The sequence below is a fragment of the Ambystoma mexicanum genome, chromosome 14, assembly GCF_040938575.1.
Source record: "Ambystoma mexicanum isolate Mex_15411 chromosome 14, UKY_AmexF1_1, whole genome shotgun sequence".
Classification (NCBI taxonomy): Eukaryota; Metazoa; Chordata; class Amphibia; order Caudata; family Ambystomatidae; genus Ambystoma; species Ambystoma mexicanum.
The window spans coordinates 543,108,325-543,133,149 of NC_090940.1; the positions used below are offsets into that span (position 1 = coordinate 543,108,325).

The 24,825-nt window shown below is 47.6% G+C and overlaps 1 protein-coding gene across 1 annotated transcript in view; it reads right to left on the minus strand.

Annotated features, from left to right (window-relative positions):
• Nucleotides 1-16,729: 16,729 nt before the first annotated feature.
• The window catches only part of LOC138526943 (cholesterol 24-hydroxylase-like), a 309,716-nt gene continuing 301,620 nt past the window's right edge, over nucleotides 16,730-24,825 (minus strand). The window contains exon 15 of the mRNA XM_069637836.1: nucleotides 16,730-20,023. Coding sequence (XP_069493937.1) covers nucleotides 19,865-20,023 — 159 coding nt within the window. The 3' untranslated portion in view covers nucleotides 16,730-19,864. The remainder of the gene's footprint in view (nucleotides 20,024-24,825) is intronic.

Below are 24,825 nucleotides of genomic sequence, written 5' to 3' on the forward strand. Positions count from 1 at the left end.
AACCGCTACATTGTGGACCTCCTCACAGCAATGGAAGGAGGTGTTTGCGCCAAGAGCGGCCCTTCTTCCTGTACATTCATACCTGCCCACAATTAAGAGAATGGGACCCTGACAGAGGCTATCACCCAACTATCAGAACTGCACGCTAAAATGTATACAGAGATGAACGCTGTAGGAAAAGATGAAGACTGGTTGTCATACATCTTCTCCTGGATACCATCATGGATGGGCAACTGACTGAAAGTACTGGTAGCAGCATTGGTACTAGTGTTATTCGCCTTCTGTGCCATCAGAGTAGCAATATCAGAGTGCAGGAATACTACTGAAAAGACTATAAGGATAAAAGTATTACTAGACCTTGAGACCGAAGAAGATGAGGAAACAAAGACACGTAATTAACTGAAATCACAGCTGACGCAGTGCCGTCTGTTCCCAGAAGGAACAGTATTAGAGTTTCCCTTCAATCCACGTTACTATTGGGAAAAATGAGTAAGGTGCAACCCTAGTGGAGATTGCAGTTATTTAACCTGGAGTTTGGGCGACCATGCAAAGTATCATGGACACCGCGGTAGAATAACAAAGGTTTGGCTCCCAAAACTGTACGTGAAGAGAGTCGTCTGGGTAGTGTGGCCAACTCGTCGACCAGCGGTGGGATTGAAGACTGAGGTCCAACCGTGGCCCTTGTGATCCCCAAATGACTCGCAGCTCGATGGAAAAGAAATGATAGATGTACATCACTCTTGGGTCTTTCATCACCATCGTCGATGTATCGCAGATGTGAGAAACATTACTCAGACAGCCATTCAAACCATACCCAACTGATGATATGGTGCAGATAGAGTTGCCATTGATTGAACAAGTTGACTGACCGCAACCGTGAAAACTAAAGACGTCATCACTGACATCACGACGTAGGTGCACATAGACATGAAGCATATAGGTATCCATGCACGGAGCTACAAGAACATACATTAGTTTATCGCAGATAGACCCGGGTACAAGAACACCCTCAACTCCATTTACGCCACCATCCAAGCTAGGATGGCAGACATTTGGTTATGTCTTAATAGTGAGAAGACCGAGCTCCTACTCATTGTGTCACCGACTATTCTGGGTAACCTCGACAAACAATACTCTTCCTTTACCATTGACAACATACCAATTGCGGTCTCCCAAACAGTCAAGACCCTAGGAGTCTATCTGGACTCTAATCTCACCATGGACAGGCAAGTAAATGCCATAGACTCGTCATCGGCATACTACTCCAAACTGATTAATTCAGCAAGACCCATCCTATACTCTCAAAATGGCCTCACTATTGCCAGGGCTAGGATAGGATCTAGGTTGGATTATTGCAATGCTCTCCTTAGTGGGAGATCCAGCAAAACATCGCTAAGCTCCAACTCGCCCAGAATAACGCCCTTAGGGCAGCCACAGGATTCTCCAAGAAGGACCACATTTCTGATCTTAGAAGGCAGGTCCACTGGCTGCCCATCAGGCAGAGAATCATCTTTAAAATCCTCTCCCTCACCCATAAATGCCTCCATGACCTGGCTCCTCCATACCTTGCCCAAAGGATATCCCGGCCAACTTCTGCTAGGCCCTCCAGAACTGCCTACACCAACCTGATTTCCACCCCTAAGACCTGCAGAGTACGTGCGGGTGGCACTAGCTTCCCAGCCTTAGCAGCCTCACACTGGAACGGCCTGCCTATGCACCTCAGGGGGATTGACTCTCACCTAGCCTTCTGCAAAGCCATTAAAACTAGGCTGTTTTTCTGACCCACCTGCCTTGACTTCTGCGTACAGACGAACGACACATGTACCCTCACTCCTTTTCTGTAACTAAGTACCTCATGTCCTCTATGTATTCAAAATCTTGCCTGCTTACACTTTTATGTAATAGCGCCTCTATGCCTTTGAGCTGCAGTGCGCTCTACAAATGTAAAAAATAAATTCATTTATATAAAAATTCTTTTCATAATGTCTTTTGCCAATATCTTGAATTGGTAAGTTGCACAGGAATCAATGGTTTCGGAGGGTGATGCTGGTGATGTGAACGAAGTCAGGACTCAACCTGTTGGAAGCCATTGACTCGACCTGTCTCTGACCACAACTTGATCCACTGTCTTGAAGTCGCCTTGACACCGACTTGCTACTGGGACAGCACAACTCGACTGTCTCAACACTGGCTCTACTGCAGAAAAAGCACCCTGAAGACTGGCTCAATGCTGTTGTCATCAAGCCTCAAACGCTAGAAACTGAAGGTATTCAAATTGGTGCTGTCCCCTTGTCTGCCTTATAGGGCCCTTGGGATCATCCCTTTTATACCTTTCTAAAAGACATCTTCATAAATTGACATTTAGCTACTGAAATCTTTGCCTGAGCACCTCTGTCTACAAACCCAGAGTACCTCTTTATTCTGTTGCGTTTTCTCAATATTTTCCCTTACAGCTGTGGGCCAGTATTATTGTTACTAATTGTGTGTAGTTTTCTCAGTTTAATTAAAGATCCTGTTTTTATGAAATATTGGTTGGACATTCTTTTATTTTGAAACCCCTGTGCTGTTTGTGTTGTTTCTGTGCCAGCTCACACCCTGTGGCTATAAATCATTTATATTGTGGGCAGATAGTCTGTGGCAAGAAAAAATACTTTGTGTTGGCTTATAAAAGGTTGTATTATTCTTTTAGAGGTAGGAAACAACATTCAGTTGCTTTAAGTGAGTTTGCAATGTAAGATATTCTTGTTGCTAAGCAGACATGGCCATTATGAGTGACCAATATGTCTCGAGAATCTAAAGTTGTCAGTGGGATAGAGGGGCATTCGAAAACAGGTTTAAATCACCAAAATTGGCCTGACGAATCTCGTGAAGTTGTCTCTTCTCCCCGAGTGGGAGACCCTTTCCATGAGGCCAGAGAGGTGAGGCCGCTACCTGATAGGCCCCTAGGTGTGGTACTCAGTGGGTGGATTTCATGTGGAGGGATTCCCGCTCTGGGATACAGGGAGGACACCAGAGGTCAATGCATTACAACACACCTTCACCCTCCTTTCCTTCCTCATCTTCTTTTCCTTCCCCAGATCCTGTAGGTTCCCCTATGTATTTCTGTTATAGCAGCAACATTACAACTGGGACGAGGAAGAATAGGGTGGACTTCACTGAGCTTTCCTCTCAAACTACTGGGACGAGGAAGATCAGTACTAACTCCAATGAGTCACCCCTAAAAGTACTGTGACGAAGAAGATAAACAGTGTCCTAACCAACCTCTCAGAAAACGAGAGTGAACTGTCTAGTTATCCAGTCACAAGCAGCTTAAAGATGGAAGTGGGGCTAACATTGTTGTTACGGGGAGAGTTCAGAGTCCCTACCTTACTTGGATGGGGTGCGACATGCTGAGAACGAGCAAGACTGAAGAGCCGGGCACACGAGAGCGCTGCACGACACCGGCGAGCAGGTCCATTCTGCACGGCTCCACGGGAGAGTGGAGGAGACGCGGAAACCAGCGTGAGAACAGGAGAAAGCTAAGAAGAGCTGCAGGAAGACAAACTGAGACCCGAGAAGAAGGTGAAGGACCTGGAGCCCAGAGAGAAGCTACAGGGGCTGCCCGTAGACCTCTGGAACAATTAAAAACACATTGTAAAGGGGTCTGGGGCCACACTTGAGAAACCAATACAAAGGGGTCTGGGACCCACTCTTGAGAAACCAATACAGAGCATCCAATACGAAGGGGTCTGGGACCTGCATTTGAGAAACCTGTACGAAGGGGCCGTGAACCCAAATTTGAGAAACCAATATGAAGAGGTCTGGGACCCACATTTAAGAAGCCTGAACAAAGGGGTCTGGGACCCACAGATAAGAAATCAATAAAAGGGGGTTTTGAACCTGTATATGAGAAGCAGAAGAAAGGGTCAGGGACCCACTTTTGATAACAGCACCAAGAGGAATCTGAGGAATCTGAGAAAGGCCGAGGGGAGGGTGACATTCCGCCAATAACCGTGAAACGCCAAGAGGAACCTGAAAAAGGCCCAGGGAAGGGTACTATTTCTTCAACTACAATACACTGTCAAGAGAAGCCTAAGAAAGGCCCGAAAGAGGGAGAGATTCCCCCTACTTTGCAAATCACACGGTCCAAGTGCGCCATTCTTCTGAGCCCTGAACAGACTAGTCTATTTTTGTTTTGTTATAAGTGTGAGGATTAGAAGTAGTATTTTGACACAGAAAGGTGAACCTTTTAGCTACGGAAATTCTAACATTTCCTTTGATGCAGGGAAAGCCCTCTTAGATTTAGGGTTAGATAGGTTTCTTTCTTTTATTTGGTACAAAAAAAGTCTTTGCCGCAAAGCATGCCTCCCGTGTGTCAGTCTCCTCCTTCCACTCACACTTGGCAGTCGGTGAAGAGGAGTTACAGATTTTATCTACTCACAAGTTGAGAGGAACAAGTGCAGTGGTGCAGGATGTGGGAAATGGAATAAGTTACTTACCTGTTGTTCTCCAGCATGGGTCTGGCATGGATACACTTGCTCATGAATATTCCCTGTCGTCAGGCTGGGAATCCTCAGTAAAGAGAAAATCAGTTTCAGTTTCGTTTCTGAAGAACTGTCTTTCTCCCAATAACCAATCACTGGTCTCTGGGTCATACTGCCCCCAGCCAATGACTGCCCTCTACCTAAGCCCCTCCTCTGGCAGCCATCTTCAGATTTGGTAGCACGTAAAGTGGCAGTAGGACCAAGAGAAGAGCCGCAGAGGGGTAGGAGGGAGGGTTTGCATGTGATGTAGAACATCGTGGTGGTGTTGTCGGTGAAGATCCTTACCACCTTGCCCTTGAGGGACGGGAGGAACGACCTGAGGGCCCAGAACACGGCTCGGAGCTCCAGGACATTGATGTGTAGTGACCTCTCCTCCGGGAGCCAAAGGCCTCTTGCGTGGAGATCTCTGGTGTCCGCCCCCCATCCCTCCAGTCAAGCATCCGTCATCACCGTCGCCAGATGCGCGCAGGTGCCCCACTACCGGATCGCTTGGCGGAAGGTCTCGTTGAGCGAGATCCTGTCTTCGAAGCTGCCCACCGCTTGCATCGAACGGGCGTCGAGGAACTCTTGTAGAGGACGCATCTGCAACCTGCATAGTCACACGAGGTACATGCATGAGGACATCATGCCGAGCAGGGACTTGATGGACCTCACCCTGGCCACGTCCATGGTTGACAGCTGTTGCACCTTGCCCATGATGGCCTTCGTCCTTTCCTCCGACGCAGAGGCCAATCGCACCACTGTGTCGAGCCTGGCTCCCAGGAACAGAGTGACTTGCGACGGCACTAAGTGGGATTTCGCGAAGTGGATCGAGAATCCCAGCTCTGTGAGCAGTTGGACAGTCTTCGCAGTGTGCCCGACGGCGAGTTCTCTTGTCTTTGCTCGGATGAGCCAATCGTCCAGGTAGGGGTAGACGTGGATCCCCTGCAGGCGCAGCCGCTCCGCCAGTGGTGCTAGGCACTTGGTGAATACCCTGGGTGCCGACTTCAATCCGAAGGGAAGGGCCTTGAACTGATAATGTCGCCCTTGGACTACGAATCTCACAAATTTTCGATGACCTTTTAGAATGGGGATGTGAAAGTAGGCATCCTCCAAGTCCAGCGACGATAGAAAATCGCCTTCCTCCAGCTGTCCCAGCACGTGCTGGAGGGTGACCATCCGGAACTAATGGGACTTGATCTACTTGTTTAGACGACGAAGGTCCAGGATGGGTCGCCAGCCGTCGGTCTTCTTTCTTACGAGGAAGTATCGTGAGTAAACTCCGGAGCCCCGGAGCCTCTTTGGGATGAGCTCGATGGCTCCTTTCTTCAGCATCGCCCTTACATCGAGCAGCAGTTGAGAGACATGGTTTTCCTTCCTGCCAACAGGTGGAATGCGGGGGCACTTCTTTAGAAACTCAAGAGTGTGTCCGCGGGCCAGGGCATCCAGCACCCATCGGTCGGTGCAGATGGATTTACCTCGCACACGCTGATGAACTTCGCCAGCCGGCCTCTCACCGGGACGCTCAAGTGGGGGCCCGACGCTACGGCCGGTTTAGTCCTGCTTGGCAGCGGCCTTGCTGCCTTGGCCTCCTTGGCAATGACGACAAGATCCTCCTGACTTGCCACGTCCTCTGTAGGCCTCCAGCGAAGAGGAGCGGGCCGCCTGGCAGTACGTCGAGGAGCCACCGCCAAATCCTTTGGAGGCACCTTGCTAGCCTCCGGAGTGTAAGAAGATTCAATTCAACACTACAGCTAAGTCAATGCCTAGTCTGGGATACTGAATGGAAACCCTTATTGATATATCTTTGTGACCAAGTTCATGAGTTCTGGATGACTACCCCTATATAACACCCCTCTCTTGGAATCCCCCTGACCCCACTGAGCCAAGAAGTAGTTCTGTTTTGCAAGTTTAAAAGGTTTATTTGAGAATTTAAACAATATATATATAGATCACACTTTATAATAAATTAATAATTGAATATCACACTTAATCTGAGCAGTAATCAATAATGGATAGTCTGGCACTAGCACACTTCTTTATAATCAATGATGAGTGGTTATAGGATGGATAAGATAGCAACAATACTTTTATGGTTTCAAATAGATACAATGTGGAATGAAAATGCAGTACAGAAAATAACTTGATAGGATTTCAGCAAAAGACAATGTAATCACTTTCTTGGACAATTCACCCCCCCCCCTTTATGCAATGTAAGGAGATGAAGATGAGAGCACACAGTTCTTAGGAATGCAATCAAATAGAATTCAGTTCAATTCCCCCCCAGCATCTTATACAACAGATAGGAGTTTTGAAACACAGGCAAAATGCTTTGAATATGGTGACAATGAAGTGAGAAATATGCTGAAAATGCTTTTAATTCCCTTCAGGAGGTTCAGGGTGAGTGGTATCTAGTTAATATTAGTTCAGGCTTACTCTAGCAATGATTCAGGGATGGTTCTTAAGAGGCAAACGAAATTTAGCAGTTCAGGCAAAAGCAGCTATCTTTTTACAAGTAAAGAAATCGAGCCCAATCGCAAATCGCGGCAAAATTCGCGAATGCGTGAATCGTGATTGCGGAGACATTATAAGGAGTAGGAAGTCAGTGCTAGGCTTGTTGGAAAGGAAAGATTCTAAGCTTTCAGAGGAAAGTTAAACCAAGTTCCTAGCCCAAACGGTTACGGAGTTATGAACGGTTTTTGAAGGTTGTTTTTTCGGATTTGAAATTTTAAAAGTTCAAAGCGACAGGTTACAGCTTGCAGCTAGAAAATGACAGGTGACAGCTTCTAGGAGGCAGTTCTGGTTAGATTAAAATAGTTTGGATTAGATTATTTTAACTAAGAGATTGGTTCTGCACAGTTCTGCTAGGTACTCACAATATATTTTTGAAATAGGCCTCGCCACGGATCTGGTCAGGTTTTGGACTGGACTCCGGTTCTGGTCTCGGCACTTCACAGTGATCTGGGACAGCTCTGCTGGTCTAGCCTCTCTGGATTCTGGATACTGCTCTGCTTCTGGGTACTGCTACAGGTTCTGGAGATTTTGGCAGGAGCAACAGAATGCAGCCAGGCCTGGGAATGCATTTGTTGGGCAAGCCCCCACTCCTGTCGGGGGTAGCTGTCTGGCAGAATTCCAGTTTCCTTAAGCCAGGTTTCAGGTAAAATGTCACTTTTTGTTCCCCAGTTTAAGTCAAGACAATTTTTACATATGCAGCTAGAATGCTGATTCTAAGTTCAAAACTATGACATTTTAACAGTTACAAACTATGTGACACTCAAAAGTAGGTCACTCAGTTAATTTAACATTTCGATTTTGGTGGTTTTAATCCAGTTTCAGTTAGGCTGCTGACATGCATAGCTCAGCCAGTTTTGTTATGAACATTGTTTTGGGCTCTTCACCTTCCCAGATTTAGTATGCACACATACTTCATTCTGCCAGATGTCCGCTGGTGTTCAGTGAGATTTTTGGATGTGTTGCAATGTTTGAAAATAGGCATTTTGAGCTGGCATTCAGAGAAACAAAAGGTGATTTTAAAGTGCGGTTTTTCCTTTGGCACACATTTCACTCATGGCACCCCGGCCCATCCTGCTCGCACTGGTGGGTGGCAAGTTAGGCAACCATTTTAGTGTGCACAAACTGCGTGGTTCTCCTGGATTTTGGCGCACATGTGGGCTTTTTGGCCATCTTGGATTTTCTAAGCCCACAGCACCAAATGTTGCAGCATGATAGCTCAAACGTGGGTCAGGACACCCAACAGGAGTCGAGGTGACCCGTCGTCCCATGGTGTCCAGTTTCTTCCCCTCGCCGTCCGGCGGGGAGGTCGAGTTGAAGTCGTCGCCCATGCCGCTTTCTTCTTGGCCGCCGCGGAGACGACCGAATCCGGGGTCGGCTGCGCCCTAAGGCACATTGGGGTGCAATCCGGGACCCGGTACTTCTTCTCATACCGGTCTCTCCTGGCGGGGGTCGTGGACGGTTCTTCAGGAGGGACAACCCCTCGTCCCAGATGTCGTTGAGTAAGGGAATCGAGAGGACCGTCTTCCTCTTGGCCTCATGCCGTTGAAAAAAGAAACCTTCCTTCTTCTGTTCCTCAGGGCAGAGCTGGAAGAGCTTGGATGCCCTGGCGATCATGGCGTGGAAGGAGCCAATTTCATTGCCTGGGGAGGCCCAGGGAGGTGGTGATGGAAGGCCCATCCCGTCGTCACCACCATCGTCATCCGTCCCCGTCGTGGCCGTCTCTGTTCCCGTGTCATCCCTTGGATCAGGAGAGAGCGATGAAGGTTGAGAAGGCCGTGAAGGCTGGCTGGGCGGGAGGGGGTGAACTCTCCTCCGCTTGCTTGGAGGGCTTCCCGATGGTCCATGCTCCGCTGGATCGTCCGTTGGTGGTAAGGGCAACCTTGTCCTTATCTCCGTACACAAGGCCTGGATCGCCATCAAGATCACTCCTGAGTTGTCTTGTGGCCCAGGTACCGGCTGCGACGGGAGTGACGGCCGGGGAGTGGAATCCTCTGCCTCCACAGGCTCCTCGTCGGCACCACTGTCGCTTTCCTCGTCCGTGTCAGGATTAGTCCGTTCTGGACAGCATTGTGCCATGGTCTGGGTGTACACCGAGCTCTATCATCTGGATACCACCACAAAGTAATGGTCAAACCGAACATCTAAACGCCACGCTAGAGCAATACTTAAGATGCTTTTGTAACCAGAAACAAGATGATTGGACAAACTTGTTACCATTGGCTGAGTTTGCTTATAATAACTCCAAACACTCTTCTCTAGGAATGAGCCCCTTCTTTTGTACTTATGGTTACCACCCCAGGCATCTACCCGATAAGAGCATCACTCCTTCCAAGGTACCATCCGTGGATAGGCTTCTTGAGAGTGTGAAGGACGCCCATAGAGAAGCAATCAAGAATCTGGATTTTAGCAAGGAAACGTGCAAGAAATATGCGGATCGCCGTAGAAAACCTAATCCTCCTTGGACTAAAGGAACAAGAGTGTGGCTATCCACACGTTTCCTTCCCAGATGGACACATACTGGCAAGTTCGCCCCAAGATTCATTGGACCATATCTTTTTGAAGAGCGGATAAATCCAGTTACATTCTGTCTAAGACTGCCACATGCCTTGAGAAGGATACATCCTGTATTCCACACATCTTTATTAAAGGAATATATACCAGACCCGTACCATCGGAGACAAAAAAGACGAACCTTGCCTGAAGATTCGACACCCGAAGAATATGAGGTGTCAAGGTTGATTGATTACCGTTACAGGAAAGGTACCTTACAATACCTAGTCCATTGGAAAGGATACACAGCAGCGGAAAGAACATGGGAACCGGTCAAGAATCTAAATACACCTCTTTTGATTCAACGCTTTCATCGCCTGCACCCGAATAAACCCAGGGGAATCCCGATGAGAAGGGGTTATACTGTCAGGATTCGTCCGTGGCGATTATGGACGAGGTGGCGCCGCCATTGATAGGGCCATCACGCTGATACAGACGTCTGTATCAGCGTTCTAGTTTATTTAGAAGATGGCCGCCACGGTATGTAAACATTCCCTGCCGAAGGCTCCGAGCGTTGCAACCGTTCTGCTGACGGTACGCTCGCTTGTGTTTATTGTCTTCTCTTTGCATTCCCTTCTGCTTGCCTTCTGCTGCTGCTTGATTTCTCCTTCTCTTGCGCAAGCCGCCCTTGCCCTCTGTGCTTTTCCATTAATTTCCTTTTCTCAACTGGCTCCCTCCGTGGCGTAAGTTGGATTGTTACATCAAGGGACGTTCTGCTCCAGTTACCACGATCCTCCTTGGCAATCGCTTCCACCTACTTCTGCAACTACAGGGTTTTTTGTCGCAAGGCTTTTTCTCTGATATCCGAGGGGTTGGCTCCCAGGAGAGCCCCTCTCCCTCTGTGTTACATTCACTGAGGCAGGGTGGCTTCCGGGGGAGTCCACCCATACCTTCATGATCGAAAGGGAAAGAAAAAAAGAACTGGTGGGAAAGGAAGGACGAAGGACCTGGAGGAGCTCTCTGACGATCCTTTAATGGACCCAGGTGAGGAGGGGTCTTCGGAAGGGGATCTTAGTCTTATCGATAACAGTCCACCTCATCGGGATCCCTCCCGTGGGACCGGACTTCCTCGAACTTCTTGTTCAGGATCTTCCCGACTCCAGCCAGCTCCTCCTCAGAGGCTGTATCTGTGTCTGTGATGGCCATCGCCCCACCCCTCTTTTTCCACCCAGGGTTTCAATGGGGTCTTATCGATGGGCTGAAAAGTCGATTTCCTCTGTGGTGGCAGGGAAACTCTAGGCCCTGAGGTCGCCGCCACTGGGATAGTCTCCACAGGCTTCGCCAGGGCCACCGCGACTCCTTCAATAGAGGCCTTAGCCGGGTGAATCAAGGCCTTGATGACCTTGGGCGTGCCTGAGGCCTTCACCTTGGGGGGAGGGTCACCGCCTCGCTCCCCCTCGGCTGTCTCCGTCGGGATCAACCAGGGCTTCTCCCGAAGCTTACCCAGGTTCCCTGATTTCCTCTTCCCCAAGCCAGAGCGTTGGCTCGTGGTTGATGGCGTTGGTGAAAGTGCGCCCTGCCTGGCAGCCGAGGAGCCTGACCGATCGTCGCTCCCGGTGCCCGCAGACTCACGGTGCTTTGCCTTATGTTGGGCCCGCGTCGCCGGAGCGCCCTCAAAGGTCTTAGAAGACCGCTCAGACTTCTTCTTTTTCTCACCTACCACTGGGCTCTTCCCTTCCAGCCAGTTGGTGAGCCGGACACGCCGATCCCTCATGGTCCGTTCCGACATGTTCTTGCAAAACGCACAGTCCTTCTCCACGTGCGTTTTGTCTTCGTGAAGGCAGTAGGGACATCTGGAATGCTCATCCTCCTTGAAGACATTCTGCAATCCGCATCCAGGGCAGCTCCTGAACAGCTTGAATCCGGACATCGTGTTTCCTTTGTCTTGGGCCATCTTCACGCTGGGTAAGCCTCAAAGATTTTCTGGAATCCTCCAAGAAGCGAAACTCAATGAAAACTTCGCCCTGGAGGGGCGTAAAACATTCCAAAACGGGTCCCCGTTGATCGGAAGTAGAAACGGTGGAGCTTGAGGCTCGATTGACCGGAAAAATGAGATTAAACTCTTTGAAAAATCACAAAACGCAGTAAAAGCTCGAGAGCTATAGCACGAGGACTCCCAACACTTGAACGTGCGGTAAAAATTTGAAGATGGCTGCTAGAGGAGGGGCTTAGGTAGAGGGCAGTCATTGGCTGGGGGCAGTATGACCCAGAGACCAATGATTGGTTATTAGGAGAAAGACAATTCAGAAACGAAACTGAAACTGATTTTTTCTTTACTGAGGATTCCCAGCCTGACGACAGGGAATATTCATGAGCATGTGAATCCATGCCAGACCCCATGCTGGAGAATACTGATTCTACATCCCCACCACCCACATCCATTGACAATGGTGTAAAAGATAATGATGATGACGACATCGAAGATACAGTTGGTGACTCATTTGAGTCCAGGTTGCAACATGCAATTTTACAAACCAGCGATACATAGGAGGAAAGCGAGGATGTTCATGCCACAATTAGAGACATTGGAAGAAATGACAATGCTACATTTTATCACCTTTGTTCAAGGTTTTTCAATGACAGCGTTTCCGATCTGAAAGTGCAAAACATATGTGTGTGGCAGCTGCAGGGCCAACTCCACCACTCCCACCAACATCTAAGTATCCAGAAGAGCAGAGAGGACATGAGAGGACATGTCTTCTTGCTCCAGTGAGAAAGTCCAAAGTACGCAAGTTCTACATACTACAGGGCAATGTAAGGAACTCATGGTGGCAACAGTAAAGACAGACACAAGTAGTCACAGTTCAAGGGTGTTTATTAAAGTGTATGAATGGGTGAGAAAAACACCTAATCTAAACCTAAATCTAACATTGGAGCAAGCTGCGGCCATCAAATAAGAATAAGGCAGTCCTAGTAGCATCTTGTCAAATAAAAAGGGCCTATACTAAAAAATAAACTATTGCCAATCCTTGCCTCTAAGTTACAAAATAGTGTGGGATAATGTTCTCAACAAAAGAAAGAAGGGTTCACCAAATGATAAGTCAAGATGGTTTGGGTGGTGTCTCCCTTCCCCACGTTTTTAGCACAGGACAAGACAGGACCTTCTAGCACAGCACACTCTTGGGACTAGCCAGCACAAGGTTATAGTTCCTTGCAACGATACCAGGATCTTCTGGTGCCAAGTCTCTTTTCTGCAAAAGTCTCTTGCCTTAGAAGGCCTGGTGGACCATAAACAAAGTATCTTCAATAAAACTTCACGTTGGGCGATTTCTCTCCACCCTTGGATCCCCCTGAACCAGACACTGATCCTTCTTGCAACGTGGGCCTCCCTCGGTCGGTTTCACTACGGCCTTTTGCTCAGAATATTTCACTTGTATTCACAAGTCTTAATGTCTTTTTAAACAATCTTTCACTGTAGACATCCCTCAGCCGGGTTCATTCTTGTCAACACAATGTTCACAGGGTTATCGTACTTCACCCCGTTTTGCAGACACGCCTCAGCCGGGATCACACTTGCCAGCTACACAGTTCACTTTATTTTACACAATGCAGGATTTACTTCACTTTTCTTTCCTCTTGGTTACGGGTCAAAGACTTTCGATTGTACAAGGGATGTTACTCGACCCTTGTATGACCATTTTGACCTCTTGCGTCAGCTCTCCAAGGGCCTCCTGGGATCTGTAGTTTTAACCAGCGGGGACCTGTCAATCTCTTTGAATGAGCGCCAACATGGCGCCAAACCACTCTGCAGCTGGTCTTTCCTTGTATTGTTTCAACAGTTCTGTAAAACACACAGGGCCTCATTACCAGTCTGGCGGTAGCTGTGCCGGAGAAACCGGCAGGCTGCCGCCGGACCAGTAATACCATTTTGCCTCCGTGATTGCCGGAATTACCGGGGCATTACAACCCCAGTGACCCGGTAATTCTGGAGGTGGAATTCTGTAATTACCCATTCCCATGAGTCCCATAGGACTCCACGAGGATGGGGAGCATGGAAACACTGATTCCGTCTATGACAGAGCCGGTGTTTTCATGTCCGCCTGCAGGCAGGTAGTGTTACTCCCACCAGGTCAGACCTGGCGGGAGTGACACCTCCCGCCTGCAGGACTCGGAATCAGCTGGGCCGGAAACAACGATGGCGGCGGATTTACCGCCACTGTTGTTTCCGGACCGGCTGACTTGTAATGAGGCCCACAGTCTTTGTTCTTCATTCACATTATGTTGCCATTTGCAACCTTCATTCAACACAGTTCCTTTTACTATCGGTTCTCTCTCTGACTCATCGGCTGTGATGAACCGCTTGGTATTTCTTGTTTCTGGAGTCAGAGTAGCAAGCGTCTCTCCCTGGCTTGTTTATCAGCGTAGGAGGGCTCCGTACACTGCTGGCTTCTATTACACCACACGATAGCCGCTGTTCCCGGCCTTATAATTCATTTCACAGAGGCTTTGCGGGTCTGGGTCGAAAAAAGCAAGGGCACTTCCCTCCATGTTGTCCTTTCGGTTATCACCGCCTTTCTCTTCCTCTTGAGCTGCCATCCTGGAATAGCTGTCTCATTGTGCAGTCTGCCTTGCTCAAAGTGTGCTCTCGTGCTACACCTTTTATCCATGTGGGGAAGGGAAAGGGCCGTCAGGTGTGCATAGTTATTGTCAAGTGCCTGACTCTGCCTGACCCTTGTGTTGGGACAAGTCAGGTAAACGGCTGTGGTGTTAGTCTGTTGTCTGTCACGGTGTAGGAAAGTGTGTTGGAAAAGGGGCGGCGGTAGAACTTCTGAATATCCTACGGGTTAGGATGGGGAAAAGGTGTTATAGGTAAGGGGGGACTGCATCTCACCCGTTGGTGTCCCACTTCCACTCCCCGAGGACCCCTCGTCCAGGTGATCCTCCCGCACTGGTCCACCCTCACAAACTGGATCCAATAGCGATGGCCGTGTCCTCGCCACCTGGAAGACAGATCCCCGGGGACTAATAAGTGAGACACTGCCAGGTTTCTCACAGCAACAAGTGATACATCTCATCACCTGCACTTTGTGTAATAAAACTGTGTGCAGGGGAAAGTCTGAACCAAAGTGTGTACAATATCTTTGTAGTGCTTCATGATCATGATACAACACCATGCACAGGACTGTTGCAAACCCTCCATTGTCTACGCTGATTCCTCTTTTACACTGTATGTATGTGGCAGTGGCAAACCCTCTGCTGTCAGCCTCCTCTTCCAAAGCAATCCCCCAATGACTTTTCGCACCTCAGGTAACACTTGCTCTGGTTGTGAGCGTCTGGCACCTAGAGGGCCCACAACCACAAAAGGCAGACCACTCTACTTCGAGATTAAGATTGTGGGTTCTGTCACAGACAAGCAATCAAAAGACAATGCAAGTTTGTTTGTCAGATCATGTTCACATTATATCTCTGTACTAGCCAAGCAGAGTTTAGGTTTCAACTGTGCCCACAAGATGCATTTAGGGTTGTACAGTCAGGTTTTCGTCTGGACTATAGTGCTCAGTCCTCCTCAGCCCCTCTCTGTTCTCCCCTGTGCTTCTCTCATCCTCCTCCTCTCCACTGTTCTCTTCCTCTCACCTCCTCCTCCTTTCCTCTGTTCTCTCTTGCTCCTCTCCTCTCTCTTCCAATCCTTCGCCTCCTTGGCATTCTACCACATTTTTTAGCTTCTGCTTTTCCATCCCTTCATGCTATACTCTACGCTTTCTGCCACACCCACGCCTCTGCATTATATGACTCCAAGCTGCATGTTTTTTGGCTTCTCCATAAATACCTCCTCGTGGATGGGGCCATGCAACGCAATTTGCATGAGCATGCTCAGGTGTATGAGACATGCCAGTGTTTTTGTAGATATGTCCCACATACAGGAGAGGGTTCAAAATATGTGAAAGGTATAGTTCCAGACTGCTGATAGGACAGATAAGACCATGGTCGTGGGACCTGAGCTTGAAATGTCTTCACTTATTCCAGGTTATGGTCTATTGTTACTATGCAGAGTCACTCACACTTCTAGTTGAGGATAAAACTTCCCTAAAGGTCACATAATCGCTCACAGTTTGAGATGCAGGGCTAAGGGAACCCATCCTGATGCTTGCTTGCATATGGTATCCCTGCTAAGCTTTGGCCACATGCCAGTCTATGTTTTACCCGTCAGTCCTGGGTAAATTTTTGAGTCTGCAGTCAAAAATGTACCCCTTAAGGCAAGGGGGATGCTAATGTATGGGACACCCACCCCTGACTCCGACACCTCTGAGGTCGAGATTGGACTTGGGTGCACCAAAGCCCACCTCCAGCTCTTTTTATGCCCTACATTTGGTGATTCCTTGGGCTCCAATCCTCTGCAAGCCCTAGGCTTTGGGTCCCCAAGAACCCTTTCAGAACACCACTGGTGGTTTCTCTTATAGCTCAGACCTCTTTCCCAGCCTTCTCAAGTTCCTCTACTGTGCAGATTCCTGCAAGGGAGCACTCGCTCTACTTGGCTCCCAGCGTAATATTTGTTTCTTAGATTCTCTGGTGAGGTGTGGCTCGGCTGACCCCACTAGCATCCGGATTGTGTTTCCCTGTAGCAAGACTAGTTCTTGTGTCTGATGGATTGTATTGAGATATTAAAGGCTATTGGTGTAGTCGTGTAGTAGTTGAACCTTGAACACAATGAACACGCCAGGCGGTTGAGTCAAAGGAATTTTGTGTTACCTGTTGTTTTTGGTGAAATCGGATGCCAATAATCCCAGCAAGAGTCATAGATCTCTATGTCATCTGTTGATCAAGTATTCCGGCAACACTGATAGGGCGATCCCCTCCCAAATCCTGCCTGAGACCCGTCAGGTCTATATCCGGATTATGTATCATCAAGGCGTTTTCAAGATTCAAATAATTAATGATTGGATATGATAGTTGTCGTTTATTTGGAAACATTTGGCTGTCAGTCTGAAAACCCAAACCCCTAACCGTCGTGTTGCCCCCCCCCCTTTGGGCAAGCACGTTCCGGTCTTCAGACAAACTTTGACAATCTGACAACCTCCTATTGGGGGTGTGGATCACTATACCCCCCCCTTTGACTGCATTCATATCAGGCCCTATGTGCAATGTGTTCTAATAACATACACCTATTTTACTACCGTGGGCAATAACAAATAACACTAAGACACAAAGAAAACACAAAGAATCGATTCAATTTATAACAATGGGATACATTTATTTATATACACACAGCTAAGCATAATACATGACAATGCAGCCAGTTCTAATGCTATGTCTAATTTGCACCTTTTATACTTCTGCTGCAAAGCTACCATGCAGTAACTATGTAAGCCTGTGCTGCAATTGTGTGGTTCTAATGCAATCTAATGCAAGCGCTAGCATCCATCACCTTCATGGGTAAATCCACACCATCAAATCCACACCATCTTCATACTCTAAACAATCCCTGTCTAGTTTCCCCTTCACCCAAACCTGTGTGTGTGTGTGTGTGTGTGTCTGTTCTTATCAATAAATGTAAGCCTAGGCCAAACCCATACTTCCCATTCTGCTATGTGCCAGGTCAGTCAGTGTCTGCCTCTCAAGATCTGGCCACTCGAACTCCCAAGCTCTCAATCTCATCAAGGCCCATCAGTCTGCTGCACCAAGCACCATCTCCAGCCAACCCTCTCTGTGGCTCTCCTGATCTCTCGTGCAGTCTCAACTCTCCTCATGCAGTTCTCCCAGTGCAGACCTCAAACCCCCTCGAACTCCTCCCAAAACTCTCTCTCTCCTTTCCCTCCAGCCACTCCTGGTTATAGTCTCCAATGACGCACGGAATATCTATGGAATGTCTCTCTCAGCGTTTATCAAAATCCCTGCCTGTCTCCTTGCGTGTTTCTTTGCACACCATGTCCTGTTACTGCGCTATCAGCGTGATATCATATCTCGCTGCCTTGCCTTTTCGAGTCTGTTGCGAAATACCCCATCTTATTCCATCTATTCACTGTTCATACCCATTCTCTCCACTGTGTTGGCACTCTCTTCATTATAAAAGGCTCTTAGGCCCCGTTCTTAAAGCACCTCTTCTGTGTGAAAACGCTTCCCTCTCGCCTGTCTACCCACTCCATTGGCCCCAACCCTCGTGTTCTTTCCGCGAAGCACACCAGCCAAGCTGATAAGCTTCCTTCCCTCTATCTGTGTTCCTGCCAAGCAAATCTTTACAAATACCTTCTCAGTGTACCCTGTTAACTCATAACAATTCTCCGCACTGAGCCAGTGGCGCAGGCAACTTCTGTCTCTCCATCAGAAAATGGATCATGGGCCTCGTGTTTCGTTCTGAATGCTTCCTAGTGTTTACCGCAAATCTCTCATACTATAAAGCAAACTAATTCTAAGTGCCTCAACATACATACATACATGTGTGACAGCGTGTCAAACATATCTCTAATGTGTCTCTACAAAGCATACATGTGTGTCATTCTAAATGTCTCTCCATGGCATTTCAAATATGACACTGTGTGTGTCATTACAGGCCTAATGTTTCTCTCAGACTAAGCGTTATTTCTAATGCAAGCATGATTACATAGCATATCATGGTGAGTATATATCATGTCTCTAAAACACTACATGGCACTTCAAATATGTGGAAGTGCAAATGTCATTCTATTTGCAAATGGCAAAGTGCAAAGTGGCAGCTTATTTCTTTATCATTCGAAAAGCATATTTGCAAATGCATATAAAGTGACAGTCTAATATGTGATTGGGTAATGGTGTCTACTTCAGCAATATACTATGGATAGCTAAACAGAATACAATAATCGAATATTTCCATAGCAAAGTAATGGTTGGGTAATGGTGATTCTAACAGAGAGTCCTTTATGATTTCTAATAATGATAACAATTCAGGGCACTCATTTTATCCAATTCCACATGGCTACATTTTACCATAAGCTTTTTGATAACATTTATGGGTAAGTTTACAACAGTGGAAAAGGTGGCATTTGCATCAAAAGATTTGTTTCATGGTAGGAAGGTTGGAATAAATTTAATAATAAAATATGACTCTGCTTGTTTACGTCGTTCCACAAAGAATAACATAAAAGGCACATTTGCAGAGTGAATAACCATGTGAATATATTCAAAGACAGTGTTTTTATTAAGTATAATTGAAATTGATATTGATATTTTACTTGTATCGCGATCATACACAAGTGTTGCAGAGTGCGACGAAGCAAGGGAGGGGAACGAGGGAGAACTAAAACAACGATCTTACTAGACCCAGTGACATTGAGAACCCGCAAGTGCAGGGGAGAGGGAAGGGGAAAGTGCAGGGGAGTGAGGGGAGAAATGGAAAGTGCTGAACAAATTAATAAAAACAACAAGTGGTAGTACAGCCAGCAAGTGGCAAGTGCTAGGTTTAGGGTTCAGACATGGGGTGTCTGAGAAGTGCAGGGAAAGAGAGGGGACTGCAGAGTTACAGATACAGACCCAAGTGCAAGGGTTGCCAGGTGGCAGTACGGGTGCTTGGCAGGTTGGGAAAGTACCTGGGCCCGAAATCAGAGTTTAACCAGGTGCACGATGCCGAAGCGGAACAGATCAGCAGGGGATAGGAGGAGAGATGGCAGAAGCAAAGAGGAAGGTCTTAAGGTGCTTCCGGAACCGGAGATGGTTCTCCTCAAGTTTCAGGGTGGCAGTGAGGCTGTTCCAGAGGGAGGCCTCAGCTGAAGACAGAGATCTACCCCCAGCTTGTTTCTTTGAGAAACGACTCACCCTGAGGGTGTTGGAGGTGGCGGAGCAAAGAGCTCGAGAAGGAAGGTATTTGTGGAGGGAGAGTTGAAGGTATTTTAGACCCAGGCCCCTGAAAGCCTTGTGGATAATGCAAAGGGTCTTGCATTTAATCCTTGCAGCCACTGGGAGCCAATGAAGAGATTTCAGGACTGGAGAGATACGATCCCAGGGTTTGAGGCCAAGACAAGTCTTGCAGTCCTGTACTGGATGAGTTGCAAAGGGCGGAGAGTAGAAGCAGGTAGATTAGAAATAGGCTGTTGCAATAATCCAACCTTGAGAGAACCAGGGCTCGAGAGACAGTGATCTTCTGGGGGAAGGAGAGGAAAGGCAGAATACCTCAGCGGAGGTGCAGTTGGTAGTTTGACTTTTTAGAGACATCAAAGATGTGGGCAGACAAGGAGCGCTTGGAGTCAAAGATGACCCTGAGATTTTAGGCCGGCCAGAGTGACAGGAAAGGAGGGTGAAGGTGTGCTGATGAGGCATTAAGGCAGAGATTGTTGGTGGCACACCACTCCGGACATTATTTAAATGTACACAAATGACAATAGAAATAATGATTATTTTGATGTGTGTGTGTTTCTTCTTGGGGTGATCCTGCAGATGACACCATCCAGGGGCCTAAGAGATCCAGTGTCCAATATCTTGAAGCTCTGTCCGGCCACCAGTTCAAAGTCATATCTTTGCAAGAGTTTTGCCATCACCACTTTAGCCTCCATCTGGGGAAAGAAGGCAGAAGTTAGACAGAACTGATGGTGCCTCCTTTCATGTGTCATGATGTAAATGCAAAACTGGAATTTTACACAAGGCACAAGTGGCTCATGCGTTCCCCAATAAATACATAAATAACATGTGCCCTATGCACAAAGGGAGCCACACATGCACAGATTCAGATGCACTTTCCCACCACATTTGTGCAAATAAAGGGCAAGGGCGCATTTCACTGCACTTCAATTTGCATTGTGTATTCAAAAAGGGATGTGCATTAAAAAGTGCAGAAAACAAGAGTAACCTCCTGCAGCTATTCTGAACTGGTACAGGGGTGTGTGAATTCAATATCAGGGTAATTCCTGACCCTGTCATGCATTCGTTTTTCAAGTATGAACCGGTAAACTCGCACTTGCATTTCTATCCCCCAAACAGGGATAAACTAATACAGTCAGTAATTGATAATTAATATCGTCCAGTTTAAAAGACCGGATATCAAACCCATGTTGCATGGCATCGTCTTGTTCCCATTGTGAGTGAGTTGTCACTAAGATATCCTCCTGGCCGAAAGAAATATTTCTGCTCATTGTTTCGCATTGCACAATGGCGGGCTATTGAATGGCATATCACTGTCAACAGCATTTCCCGAACCCACGTGGGTGCTGGGAGCCTTTAATACATTAACACTCCCAACGCTAATGTGTGCAAAAGAGCTGGCCAGTGCATCTTTTACACTGCTGGCCAGCCACCCTGACAAGCTCATTTCGCCTTTGGGAATAAGGTCACCTGCAAATTTCTGAAACTAGCATTAACAAAATATAGCACATCCTCTGTTATTCCTTTACTTGTACTAATTTGAGAAAATGACCCTGCCATTTTTACAGATTTAATAACAAAAAGCGCCTGACGTCAACTGATTAATTATGCTTCCTCTTGAATGGGACTTATGCAATGCATGAGAATTAATCCCCCCTCCTTCTACTCCACCTTTCCTTCACTTTCCCCCCTCCAATCTTCCTATCTCTGCCCACGCTCGCAATGTAGGCATTCACTTTGACCCTTCCCTCTCCTTTGCCCACCATTTTTCTCTTACCTCTAGCGCCTGTCGCTACCACCTCTTCAATATTCGCAAGGTCCGCTCTTCTCTCACCTTCCATGCAACAAAACTTATAATCCCCTCCCTTATCTTCTCTCGCCTCTTCTACTGCTCCTCCCTACTCTTTGGACTACCAGCTTCTCATCTTGCTCCCCTCAAATCTATATACCACTCAGCTATCCGTACCCTCTGTCTCCTTGCCCCGCATGACTCCATTTCCTCTTCGCTCTCCGCTCTTGGCTGGCTTCCCTTTCACTTCCAACTTAAATTTCATTTCCTCTGTCTAGTCTTTAAATCTCTCCATGACCTGGCCCTCTGTATCTCTCCTCTCTTTCTATAATCCCTCCCGCCCCCTTCGTTCAGCCGACCACTTCCTTCTCGCTGTTCCCCCTTCCCCATGTGCCTCCTCCCATTTCTGCTCCTTTCAGCTCCTGGCCCCCCTCCACTGGAACTCCTTACCTCTCTCGATCTGCTCCATACCTACCTTTTCCTCCTTTTGCACTTCTCTGAAATCTCTTCTTTTCCATTCCCCGCCTTGAAACCTTCCCCTCCTCTCATCCTCTCCCCTTCCCTCGAATCCCCCCTATGATCCTCTCCTCCCTCCCCCTTCACCTTATCCTCCCTCACTTCACCCTTATATCCCTTCTCCTTCCTCCCCTCCTCTCCTCTCCCCTCCCCTCCCCCCTCATTGATGAATTGCTCTGCTTACTGTTTTTATTGGTTTTATTCATTGTAAATTGCTTCTTGGTTATAAAGTTCTATGTATTCTGTTGTTATAATGTAAAGCGCTTTGGATGAAAGCGCTAAATAAAAATAATAAATACAATACAATAATCACACTCACCTTAATTATATCACCAGAAAATCAAATCTGTACTTTATGCCATTGTGTATTTCATTTAATTGTACATTGATCTGCACATGAAAAGGAGACACGTTGCAGTTCTACTTCATCCAAAAGCATGGGCAGTCAGAATGGGCCCCCCAAGAACATAGAGAAGACATGTCCCACAAATGTCCCTAAAACACAACCTTCAGTTTCTCCCTTGATTCTCTCAGGTGAAAGACTTAGCACTTTGTCAATTATTTAACAATGACACTTTAATGAACAGTAGTCAACGCTGGCATTATGCCTACTTACCTGACAAGCTAGGCACTGTGACGAATCGAGGGAATTCATCCCTTCTACTTAAGGGCGAGCCCCCTCGCGTGAGGCTAGGGCGGTGAGCACGCGCCACAATACCCTCCCTAGGGGTAGAGGCAAGTGGGACGTCACTGGGAGAGACTCCCCCTTACGGGACAAGGACTCCCGTTCCCAGGAGGAACGTCCAACAGCAGGACAAACCATGGCCTACATAGGACGTTTTAAAACACATTAGCACCCGGGCAGGGGGAGCCATGCTTTAATTGCCAGTTGAAGCCTGCATTCCTAGCCACCTGATGGCCAGCTCACCTGCCTCCATCTTCCCCCAGCCTCCATCCCTCTTTTCTTTCCTCTTTTTTTCATTTCCCACACCCTCTACTTACCTTATTTTGGCAGCGGCAGGAAGGAAGAACAGTATGGCGGCTGTGGGGTATTTGTGTTGTGGTTTTTTGTGTATTGTGGGGCTTGTGAGTGCAGTCAAAGGGGGTCATTACGAGTTTGGAGGTAGCCATGGTGCTATTAGCGCCATGGCTGCCTCCAAACCCGGGTCCGGGTAGGCGGAATGGGGACTTACCGGAGCATTCTTACCTATGCGGATCCGATAAGTCCCCATTCCAAATAACATTCCCCATTCCCATTTGAGCCCCCATAGGGCTTAATGGGAATGGGGAAGGCGCTGTCGCTTAACTGGTCCCGCAGAGAACGGCTGGTCAGACCAGCCGTTCCTGCTGGGACCCGCTAAGGGACCTCGGAATAGGGCGGTAAGGGTTTACCGGCACCGGTCTCCTTACCGGTGCCCGTTAACCCTTACCGCCCACCTCGTAATGAGGCCCAAAGTGTTTTACATACATAATGGTTGGTGATGTCACAAAAGGCTGTTAATAGGACATAACGCATTGACTCAAGAGTGACGGCCCGCAGTGGGGAACAGAGTTGGGATTGAAGAAAAATGGAAAAGGAGTTTTGGTAGCGGGGCAAAGTATGTTGAAGCTTTGGAAAACGAGAACATTTCTGTACTATTTGGGTTGGGCTCGAAGAGCACCTGGAGAGTTGTGGCTTGGTTGTTAGGGCAGAGATTAGAGTGTGGGAATTGTGCAGAACACGTCCTTGTTAGTGTTGCCTAGCCGGAGAGGCTGGTGGAACATAGTGGAGGCTGTTTATTGTGGAAAGTTGGTTTATTGTTGACGAGAATCACCAAATGAAGGTTGGCATTGCTTGAAGTGTACGAAAAACCCTGATTTGAGGTTAAGAAAGTATCGGCAGTGAGAGTGACGTGCCATCATGGGTAATACTTCCCTTAAACATTTGTGCAAGTCCCTTCCGCAGTATCAGGACCAAATATGCAAGTATAGCACGGAATGGACTTGCGATACAGATGCCAAAATGGCGAGGCCATGGCCCCGGGAAGGCAGTCTTTCGAAATCTGTGCTGCAACACATGACCAGATATTTACATACAGCGTATAAGGGACAGAAAATAAGCAACAGGTTAGCAATGCTAGAGTTATGGAAGATGTTTGAGGAAAAGTAAGAATACCCACCCAAGAGAGAATGGATCCTCAGCCAGTATAATGCGGGGGCGAAGCGCCCATGGCTGCTCCTCAAACCACAGACCCATCGACAGGAGGCCAGTGATTTTACCCCTTGAAAACGTAAAAAGCAGCAGCAGGGTACACTAACCCTATGTATGCACCTCCTGCTTATAGAGTTAATGGAGAAAATGAAAAGAAGAGAAAGGGAAGAGAAGAGGGAACATGAACAATTCAGGAAGGAAGCAGAGAAAGTAGAAGAGAAGGAGAGAGAAGGAGAGAGAGGAGAGAGAGGAAAGGGAAAAGAGGAGAAGACAGACTGAGATAGAGGACAAGGTGATGATGGAGGCTGAAGAAGAAAAAGAGGCAAGTGCAATTGAGGTAGAAGTGAAAAATGGAGATTGAAAGAATTGGTAAAGAACATCGGTGCAGAGAGGAAGAAGAGAGGGACAAAAGGCAGGGACAAAACAGGGACTATGATTGATGAACGCAAAGAGAGCAGCGACCTGCAAGCAAGGTTGACGGAGGGCGACAAAGGGACTCGGGGACGTAAAGAGGACGATGAGGCGACAGTCCGACCGAATGAGTGGGTGGGAGGACAGATATTGCTTACATTAGATCAAAGGAATGCAACAGAGTCCAGAAAACTAGAGGAGAAGGCTAAGAAAGAAAGGGAGAAGGAGGAAGAGGACAGAGAATGGGCAGAGTTAATGGAGAAAGTGAAAAGAAGAGAAAGGGAAGAGGGAACATGAACAATTCAGGAAGGAAGCAGAGAAAGTAGAGAAGGAGAGAGAGGAGAGAGAGAGAGAGGAAAGGGAAAAGAGGAGAAGACAGACTGAGATAGAGGACAAGGTGATGATAAAAGCTGAAGAAGAAAACGAGGCAAGTGCAATTGAGGTAGAAGTGAAAAATGGAGATTGAGAGAACTGGTAAAGAACATTGGTGCAGAGAGGAGGAAGAGAGGGACAAAAGGCAGGAGCAGGATATGATATGATATGGTATTTATAACGTGCCTATATACAAGTGTTGGAGAGAGAGAAAAGTA